Source organism: Adiantum capillus-veneris, chromosome 13, assembly GCF_014529385.1.
Source record: "Adiantum capillus-veneris isolate H3 chromosome 13, ASM1452938v2, whole genome shotgun sequence".
Taxonomy (NCBI): domain Eukaryota; kingdom Viridiplantae; phylum Streptophyta; class Polypodiopsida; order Polypodiales; family Pteridaceae; genus Adiantum; species Adiantum capillus-veneris.
Window position 1 is genome coordinate 137,080,041 of NC_140943.1, and position 11,080 is coordinate 137,091,120.

At 41.8% G+C, this 11,080-nt stretch overlaps 1 protein-coding gene across 1 annotated transcript; it reads left to right on the forward strand.

Moving 5' to 3' along the window:
* The first annotated feature begins 7,713 nt into the window (after positions 1 to 7,713).
* On the forward strand, positions 7,714 to 10,487 carry LOC147444931 (uncharacterized). Its single transcript, XM_086527425.1, has 2 exons — positions 7,714 to 9,487; positions 9,586 to 10,487. The coding sequence occupies exons 1-2, from the start codon at positions 7,764 to 7,766 to the stop codon at positions 9,614 to 9,616; spliced, it is 1,755 nt and encodes a 584-aa protein (XP_086383551.1). The 5' UTR covers positions 7,714 to 7,763; the 3' UTR covers positions 9,617 to 10,487.
* Positions 10,488 to 11,080: the final 593 nt, after the last annotated feature.

An 11,080-nucleotide genomic window follows, 5' to 3' on the forward strand; every position in this document is an offset into this window, starting at 1 on the left:
GACCTCAGAAGTCTGAGAGCAAATCGTGCAAACAGGCCTTGCAAACTGAAACAAGTACAAAGAGAGAGCATTAGAAGCTCCATTGGGAGTGCAATTTGAAGGCCAAGTGCAAATCCTAAGAACCTATTCGGGACGCGACGCAAATCCTAAGGACCAGGATCACAAAGATGGTTGCTTTCCATACGACCCTTTTACAGATCCATCCCTACTGGTCGACATGAGAATTTTAAGGCTCACACCGAATATGATCATACGATGCTAGACCAGTAGAAATCGATGCTACTGGGTAGCGCTGAAAACTTGAAGGCAAGGTGTGTGTGCTTGTGTGTTAAAGCAAGTAAAAGCGAGCATTGCAATTCAACAGCTTACAGTGTTGTGGGCACTTCAAAAGCAAGGATCATGTGTGTGTTACACACACACACACACACACACACACACCTCTTGCAGTAAAATTGAGCAGCAGTAGACTTCTGCAATTTCGACAGAGTAGAACAAAGAAAGAATTTATTTTTTCTTTCTCTCTTTTGAAAGAGTGCGAAGAGCAGCGGCTTTAGAGATAGTATAGCCTTGCTAGCTCTTCATCGGCTCAGATGCAAAAAGAAAGTGAAAGAGAGATGTTTGTGACTCTCTTGGTCGCGGAGAGAGGAGAGAGTGCATGCACTTGACGTACACGTATACACACATGCACCACGTGTGAGTTTTTTTACGAGTAAGCTCGGGTCACCGGCATCGGATTGTTTCTCCCCAACTTTTCAACCTCGACGTACAGGTAGAGAGCGAGAGAGAGAGAGAGAGAGAGAGAGAGAGAGAGAGAGAGAGAGGGGGGGGAGGATCGGCTCTTGGCTCGGATCCATCTTCGGCAAGCAATTTCTACCTGGTGGTTTTCTTCTTGATTTTTGGCGTTTTTCTACGGCTCAACTTCGACTCAGCTCTCAGCAATTCATACTTCTGTTTGGAGGCTGAAGTTAGCACCGAGCATTTTTTCTCAGCTTTGACATAGCGAGAGCAATTTGGCTCTGCTCTAGCGTAGCTTTGCCAGTGACTCCCCTCCCACACCCCATTCCAAAGTGGATATGCTCTGACGGACATCCCCTGGCACCCTTGACTTTCTGACCTCAACACAGCAGGAGACAAACGAGCGAGAGTGGCATCGGCTCTCCTCTAGCCCCCATCCAGAGGGGCCCAACTTCGATGTAGTCTCCACAGCAGTTCAGCTTTGGTGGTTCCCCAGTTTCGAGCTTCGACGGTACACACACACACAAAGTGGCTCTAACAGACCATTTTGGAACACCTTTTCCCATAAGCATGGCTCTCGCACGACAATTTCAACCACACACAAGTAGTTGATTGTGCTTTGCGCTTGGTTTTCCGTGTTTTCTTTATTGATGAGGTAGTGTGTTAATTTCCAGGCGCTTTGCTCATAGGTTGCGCTTTCTTGCAGTGTAGACTATGTATGATTGTGTGGGGCATTCCAAAAAGTAGTTTTTAGCACGATTTTGTGCAGTTTCATGCTATGTATGCATGTTCGAATACAACTTGAGCTAGCTATAGCTCGCAGGTGCCAGGTTCACAGGTTTACAGCTTTTTTGGACAGGTAGAGGTCCATAGATCCACTCGTTTAGTAGTGAGCCAGTTGACAGGCTCTTGGCAGTGCATGTATACCATTTGTGGATTTGATTGCGGTATTGGTGATATTTTTGAGTTTTTAATTAGTTTTCAGGAGAAACTTTGCCAGATTTTTCCCAGATTCTCCCATGTTTCATGCATATCTGCAATTTTGCTATGTGATGGTTTAGTGGTCGAGTGTTTGTCTCCCATTTTGACAGGTTTTGTTAACCTTTGTACACACTCTTGCAAGAGTGAGAGCTGCATATGCTCATCTAGCTACATACTTTACTAGTCACACGTTTTTTGGAAGTAGTTTCTCTTGTGGGATGCGTTTTGAGCTAGTTTGCTCACTACTGGTGCATATGGTTATGCGCTTTACACTCAATTGAGTTGTTTGTTTCAAATTGTATGCTTGCAAATATAGTAGATTATGAAGTTGATTTTATGCATATGTTAGCATCGGTTTTGATGCGTTTGATCATGGTTTCCATGATTCTGTAGTGGTCGAGTTAGCTCCCATTCTGTTGTCAGTTTGGCATGGTTTATCGTAGAGATTGTACTTGAGGTTTTGCTCAATTTACATGGGAGACTTTGCCAGATTTCTCCCATGTTTTCTTGACATAGTTTCTTGACATTCACTTACGGTTGCAAACATGTGTGACAGTTTAGAGTCTACAATGATGACGGTGAGAGACGACGGTCTCGTTCTTGCCGATACATGTGATGTTGGCATTGTGGTCATAGAAGGCACATTAGGCGTCGTTGTTTCAGACGTATGAGACAGTAGCAGAGATCTATGCGTGGTGCAAATGAGGTTTTGACATGTATGCTAAAGCAGTGGCTTTTCATATGTGAGTGAAGGTGATTTCACATTTGCCTTTAGCATTCCTCTTGATTACATGTCTTTGCGAGGTGACACTTCTCCTCGTTGGTTACTATAGATGAGGATGTAGTTTTCTACATCACATCGCATCGTGACTGGTTTAGCACCTTCTCTAGTGGGAGCTTAGGTTGTCTACACTTGGCCGATGATTTGGCGTTTGATGTTGCAGGTGCTGGAGATGTTTGCTTGTCATTGCCCAGTGGTGCATCATATACTCTACGACATAGCTATGTTCCTCAGCTGAGATGAGTTGGTGCCAGGATGTACAGTTCAACCTATGGGTGAGAGGGACGTAGACATCCCAATGTCAACGTTGACACATCCATACGCGATGGGTAGTCCTGATGATGCAGTGATTGCATATAGCACAGGGGAGGCAAGTACAGCCAAGTTTGCACAGATTTTGCCAATGTTCGGGTGTCTCATGTATGACCTTCTAGTGTTGAGGCCCGACCTAGTAGCTGCAACGAGATCATTTGCAGCAGGGATTGTTAGTCGTACGATGACTGACACTAGCATGATGCATAGTGGAGTTTTGTAGACCATACAGAGTTGTCTGCGAGATTTACATACAGGCTCTAGCGTGGATATGCATGCTCGCCTATCACTAGAGCCGATATAACTGCATGTAGATCGACTGAGCGAGCCAGTGGGCATAGGTTGAGAGAGCCACTCGCCGATTCTCTTGTACATACTAGTAGGACCCACTTATCAGCACATTCATCTTTAAGTGGGAGTTTGTTGGGATAAAGACGTTTGTGCCTTGCTCGGCCGCCCAAGCTATGGGCGTCCGCCCACTGCTCACCTTATTGGTGTGTACATATATACAACAATAAGGAGTAGCTCATTCTGAGCCCTACTCCACCCACACAAGGTCTACTCTCTCCTCACACCGCACCGTATCCTCGCACTACACACTCACACTAAGAGTTTTGAACTTTCATGTGTAGTAGAAGATGTGAATCATGAATAAAATATTTTGATGCTTATCAGTACATTGGCATCGCATTTGGGGTTCTTTGTTTTTTTTTTAAGGCATTAAAAATGTTAAAATTAGCGTTGCCTTCCATTTAGGTTGATGCACACTGTGGAATTCATACTTTCATAAGTTGTAGACATTTTTCATCGATTGTATCTCATTGTGTGAGAACACTAAATTTTTTTGGCTCATGTATACATAAACAAGTAGATTTGTGTTGCTCTTTATGCATGTCCAGATGTAATTAAGAACCAAGATTCTAGAGATAACTACCTTTGATAATAATGTGAGATCAAGCATTGCCCTCATTCACATGGTAGGAACAAAAAGAGGGATAGTAGACAAAGTTGAAGGATGGATGCATACTTTGAGTTGTTTAGAACACCCAAGAGGAGGAGTTACTCACATAGTAGGTTTTTTGGGTACAAGTCTCCCAAGAGGAGGAGTTACTCACATAGTAGGTTTTTTGGGTACAAGTCTCTGGTGGAACCCTAGCCCCCTCAAGGCACATATTGTGCTTGAAGGTGTTGTATTCTTAGCGGGTTAATATAAATTATCTCAACTCACAAATGTGAGTATGGCAAAAAAAAAGGAACCAAGATTCTATTGCAAATTTAAAAGTTTCAATGGCATTAATAATACATTCTTTAGGTCCGCACGAATGAGTGGGTCACATACTATAGTTATTCTATTGATTCAATTATCTATGCACTTTACATTGTCATGCAAATCTAACGTTAGATTACCAATGATAGGTGATATGAGGCAATACCACACAAAAAAACCTTATTAGCACTTAGGATTATTTGTAATCTTAATTTCATAACGAAGAATTCAATATATGGCTGGCATACCCTCAATTACATCCATAGAGAATACTTGTACATGTTGTCACCTTCCCCCCCCCCCCCCCCCCCCTTGGTTTTTTTTTTTTTTTGGGGGGAGGGGGGGGGGGGGGGGGGGGGGGGTTTGCAAAACCAAAATTGGAACATACATACATCTTCTTGGCAGAAGTAATGGGAGGGTCACATACTAGTTGAAAATGTACGGCTAATAAAGCATCTTTGCTTAGCACATTCAATCTCCTAAGTGCTTTCCAAGAAACTACATTTGGCAAAAACTCCACACTCTGTTTTTCCTAAAAACAACATACGGCATCCCGGAATACGTGTTTTTGAATGCATGCTTGGGGGGTGCACTACCATTGATATAACATGCATTCAAATGGATTTAAAAAATTTGTACTTACGTGTTGTGGGGCGATAAAATGACCCCTTTTCCTGTTAAACTTACAAGTTTCTTGTAATTATAAAAACCTTTTTGTACGTGAATTGATTTAAAATAAACTAAAATTTATGAATTAAAAACCCCCTCCATTTGAACGCATGTTATACACTAAATTTTAAGGTGCACCCGGTGAGGGTGCATGTTATGCAGGGACAATTAAAGATATAGCTCATTGCACATGGAGTGATAGTATTGCTTTGCACCCCACACAAGACCCTCATAATAAAGAACTTTTGTGCCTTGAAAGGTACACCACATTTGAAAAATATGTCAACCAAAGCATTTTTTTTTTTCTACGATCCTAATTAAGCCTTAATTAAGAATATCATGGTGAATTTGCTTGCTCATGTTAACATCTGGCATAATCTCAAAAACCTTGAAAGGAAAGTATAGAAGATGTTGATGCTTTGCATCCAAGGAAAACACCTAAGAAATTGTTGGAGCTATCCCTCTTAAGCAATTCGCGCGCAAAGACAAGCCCTAACTCTGCATTTACTATTCACCGCCATGAGCTTCTTGGCCATCCCTAGTTGGTTGACCTATCAATCATGCATTCCAAGTGAACACATCTAGGATAGTACTCTCGTTGTTGAGGACTAGCTACATTGTCAAAGTAGCTCTACTTGCATCATTTATTACTATTAACTACCATAAGCTTAATGGCCATCCCTAGTTGGACATGTTAACGATGCATTTCAAGAAACCACGTCTTTGACAATACTCAGTTGTGACATTGTCAAAACAGCTCTACTCGCATCAGTTGAGTAGCTACATCCTCACTACTTTTATGGAGTGTTTTTCCTTTTTGATGCACTTGATGTTTCTGCTTGCTCTTAGATTCCAACAAAAATATTACTTGTTAAACATACTACTACACTACATCAAACCAGCTATGTTACAAGCTTGAAGGTGAACCTTCCATGGTTCACATTTGTGGATTGTTGACAAGAACTTATAAGCAAAGTACACCCATCTATAGATGATCGAATGATGATATCATGATAGATTTTATCTTATAGTTTTCATTAGAAAGCATGTGCATGTCAAAAAAAGATCAATTGAAAAAAATGAAGGCTTCAAAAAGCATACAAAAGCGCTCTTGGGAGAAATTATGGATGGTTGGATAAAGCTTCTTGATTATTGCCATGTACCAATCTAATGATGTGCACCTACTCTTGGGCATTGATGATATGAGTAGGGATGTCATGGCTATTGTCCAGGCTATGCATGATAAAGGTGATAATCTTTTAGACAAGCAACAAAGTCAAGGATGCATATTGTTAAGTTTTTTAGGGCGATGCATTATGTAATCATGTTAATGTACCACGTGAGTTCAACAAGAGAGGTTTTAAAATTTTAGATAATTAACAAAAATACATTAAAATAAAAAGTTTTTATATTCATTTTTTAAAAAAAAAATTTAAAATAAAGAGTCATTTTATTCATTAAACATGTTAAAAAATAGCTTTTTTATTAACCCACAAAAGCAAATTATATAAAGGGGTGTTAAAACAAACCCCCCCCCCCCCCCCCCCCCCCCCCCCCTTGGTTAGTATTCAATTCTAAGAGGAGGTTCTTTTAGAAGTTGGTGTGTGGACTCTTATTTCTAGGATTTAGGATTTTGATGTTTAGTCTTTGTTAGTTTAAAGTTGAATACTTGTTTTAAGTTTTAGTCAAGCAAACTTATCTTGCTTATCCCTTTTCAAAGAACATTGGTTTGTTTTTTTTTCATTTGGTTTTGTTTGTGACAAATCAAGTGATTATCCTCTCTTATACAAAGGTATATATGTATGTTTTTGCGTGTATTATGTCTAGGAGAGTTCGTAAGAAGTAATCATTGTAACACAAGCAAATGTAAAGAGCGTAAGAGGGTTTCAAACACCATCATCACCACAAATCTATGTCAAAACAAGAAGAAATGGTGTTTGAAGGTTGTCTAGGGGTCTCGTTAGGTTAGTGAGTTGGAGGGGAAAGGAGGGGGGGATCAAAAAAGTGAGAGTTTGAGCAGTAATGCTTAGAAAAGTAGGTGAGATGCATTAGCCTACGTCGTGGTTCTTGAGAGGGAGATGTTTTGTGACTAGGTATGCCTCCTTTGAGTTCCAAAAAGGCACGGTGTACATGGGGTTCCAATCAAAATGTCAAGACGGATTTACTAGAAATTTCACTGTTGATGAGTTAATGACTTGCCCACATAGTCCTTCTCCAATTACATACTTGACAATAGCTTTTTTGTCGAGAGGGATTTACCTAGAAAGTTCACTAAAAACGAGTTAATGTAGTCCTTCTCCAATTCCATACTTGACAGTGGCTTCTTTGGATGAAGTTGAGTTTGTTTTGTTTCCTGATCTTCTGGTACATTAAAAGAAAATAACATAGCCAACAAGCTTATGGAGAATCTTCAATGCCAGCAATCAAACATTGTTCAGGAGCTGGTTATGAGAGGAGGAGGCATTTGGGAAACTTCTTGATTTGCATATGCTATGCCTTGAACGCCCAAGTCATACTAATTTCATATCAATCATTTTTAAGTGAATGTGAGCTTCTGGCATTAAAACACACAGCCATTGTGCATTTGGAAAAACCTAGGTTTACTGTATAATCCCACCTTCCAATTTTGAAAAGTTTACCCGTAAATTTGAAATTAGAATGGGAGAAAACCTACAATAAACTAGAGAGATTTTGTGGGATACTCTTCACCCCGAATCAACAACGATCGAAAAAAAAAAATATCCAAAACTTGGCAAACCTACATATGAGAAATTTTACAGGTGAAGCCACTGAATTTGGAGATTTTTACACTACTTTGCACTAAAATATATAAATTTTGTAATTTAAAATAAAAATATGTAAATTCTAACTCCTCACCATCAAATTTAAAACTTAACAGGTAAAACTCAAGGCATCGAATGCGCGTCGTACTTTGCCGCGTTCGCAGTCGCATTTGGTCTTAGAGCTGCCCAGAGAGAGAGAGAGAGAGATAGCGGGGTGCTTGGCGTCCAGGAAACCATGGGTCGTAAAGAGGCGCAGGCGCCCAGCAAGCGCATGCTCACTGCTGACTTGCGAGCTTATCTCAATCATCTATCCAACACAGAGCACACGTTTATACTCAGCTCCAAACAATGTGGGCTCTTGATCGAAGCTATGCAGAGGGTCTCTCTCTGGCTTGCTCAATGGGAGAGGGTTTCACTCTCTGCCTCCTTCGTGCTGCACCTGCTTACCCTCGCCACAAAGGGGGTGAGGCTCCTACACTTATGTCAGCATGTTGAACCCGCGTCCTGGCTCTTCATTGCAGCTTCCCGGTTGGAGAACAAGGGAGAATTCTTTCATCTGTTTCAGGGATTCTTGCAGGCTTTGAATGGCTATATCGAGGTGATGCAGGGGCCTTTTCCTGTCCAAAAGATACTCGATTCTCCATCGTCGTCGTCATCGCCAATTTCTTCCATCAGTATTCCTGATAAGCGATGCATAGATGAGGCAGCATCTGTAATTGCTTCTTTGAATGAAAATCTCCATTTCCTGGAGTTCAAAGCTGCAGAAGACCGGAGGTCTCTGTTTGAAAGGCTAGAGCAGAGTAGCGTCTTTCAAGGAGAGGAGTGGAAAATTTCTCAGTTTCTGATGGAGCGCTTGGAGGACAAGCAGAAGTGTGCAGCTGCTTTTCAACTTGATATGAAAAACATTCAAATGGGGAAGCGGATTGGTGTAGGCACATATGGGGCAGTGTATGAGGCTGTGTGGATGGGCATGCATGTTGCGGTAAAGCAGTTTCTGTACAAAGCGAGTCTGGATGCAGAGTTGAGCACCTTGCTCAAGGTAGACCATGTTAACATGATTCAAGCGCTAGGTTATGTTCCTCAGGCTGAAAGTAGTAAACCATGCTTGGTAATGGAAAGGATGAAGGGGGATTTGGGGCAGTTTGTCGAGCGACTTCAAACAGCAAAATCAGAGCTTCCCTTGATGGTCACCATAGAGATTCTGCTGCAAGTTGCTACTGGCATGGCTCATCTGCATGCAAAGGACATAGTCCATCGGGATCTCAAGCCAGAGAATATTCTATTTGATAGATGGCCGCCCATGTCTACCAGGGAGTTGAATCGTGACCCGGGAGATTTTACAGCAAAGATAACCGACTTTGGTGACTGTCGCATCCAAACATATGACACGACAGTGGCAACAGCCAAGAGGGGGACTGCTTGCTACAGAGCCCCTGAGGTGTTGAGTGTTAATGAGAATGGCAGAGCTCGCTACTCGAATAAAGTGGATGTATATAGTTTTGGCATGGTATGCTATAAACTCCTCACTGGGTCCGACCCTGTTCTTTCTTTTGAGGAGGCAAGGCATGGTGACTGCTCAGGGCTGCCCTTTCCATCAAATATTCCTCGAGCTTTGATCTTTTTCATTCAGAAGTGTTGGACAAGATCTCATCAACATCGTCCTTCATTCGTTGAGATTTGCGACTTCCTCTCCTTCTTCAAGTCCATATTGCTCAATACAAGGCCCATCGATGGCCGTATGCCACCTCTAAACTTTGGTCTCAGATCAGATCTGGTGGCAAAGCTAGTGGCATTTCTGGGTAAGGAGTGGCTTATGGATGAAGCTATTTCACTTGGTATAAAGCCTGCTTTTGAGGAATCCATCAACCGGTTAGAGATCAACGAATGGGGGCTTCAAGTGGAGGTGTCGAAGAAACTGGCTACTCTTCCGGAAAGAAGGTTTCTGACATGGAACTGCTGGTGAGTTTTTCTGCTCATATGGGCTTGAAATCTCTGTTTTCTGTTTTAAAATCAGCGCTTCATGTGAGGAAGGATGTAAATGGACCTTTTAATCACAGTTTTCCAGGGCTTCCTCTTCTAATTGGGTGACTTGCTGAGTGCAATGTATCTGCTGGTGTGCTCGAGGATGCTCAGAGGGTTCGATCCCTTCTTTCTCTTTCTGGTGTTTATACTATAAAGGTTTGCTACTAGAAAGCAAGCTTGCCGATACCGGTGAAGAGTGTGCAAGTACACACACACACACACACACACACACATGGCAGACACACACAGGAAAACATGGGCATGTCATGGCTACATGACCTTTGGGAAGGGAGCAAAGTGCATCGGTGCAAATTTGTACTGCTCATGCAGGCCTGTTTCAAAACGCTCACTATCACTCCAGTAGAAACATCCTCAAGGATGCTTATTATGCACTGCTGTCTTATGCATTCTGGTGATGCTGTGTGTAACGGCTATTTCAAGAAGTCGTGATAGAAAACATCAGGCTTCCCCAAGCTTTCTATGAGCTTTGTTCATCGATGCCATCCAAGGCCTTCAGAGGAGGACCGAAACTTATTTTTGGCAGAGGATTGTCCAGATTGTTGGCTCCACTTTTGACATTTGATAGTATGCTTTTCAAATCTCCAAGGCATCATCCCAAGTTGGGCAGTGTGGTCCACATGATCCTTGTTCGATCAACCTGGCCTACCAGTTCTTCATGCATCACAAGGCCCTTCTACACATAAGAGGAACTGTGTTCTTCCACAGAGGTGATTGTAGCGCTTGATGAAAAGATTTTTGAGATTCTTTTTGAGTGGAATAACCAATTGATTGATAATGTTGGGAAAAGGGCCTCCAATGAGCACCCACATACTGTGAAAACATATCCTTGTAACAGCAATTTATGACGTTTATACAGGTCAATGCACTTAAACAATAAGGCAAGTGGTATTCTTGTTAGAATACCAATTGTTAGCAATGAGACAAGTGGTATTTTGGTTAGAATTGTTGGCAAAGAGGGTCAATTCATTGTGTCACAACCTTCATGAGCAAGCTAAGGTTTTAAGCTTGTTATGGACGCCACAATACATGGGATTTCAGTTTTCTTTTTCCAATAGTGGCAGGTTGCAATTGAGTAAGAGGCCCTTTGCAAACCTGATTTCTGGTTATAGATCTAGGAAACTTGTCCATCAAGGAGCTGTTGCACACAAGCAATGCTACATTGGAGGTACTTGCTAGGGAACAAAAACTACGTGCATGGTTGCATATGCTTGTCTTGTGTGGATTCTAGCAAGTGCCCGATACATAGCCCTTCAAAATAGGTCGATGTCTCTTGTGAAAGCCGATCAATAATCTGCATAATGTTGGAACTTGGAGCTGATATTCGGATTGCAATAGTTGCTCCATGCTTTCTTTAGCAAGATGAAATGCTTCTTTATGTAGCTGAACTAGTGGTGCTATGGTACTTCGTATGTGATTTGTATAAAAGATGTATATTGTCGTTTTCTTACCTTTCCGAACATAGTTTGAAGCCACTATTTTGGCTTCCACATCCCATGCCTTGAACTGGTA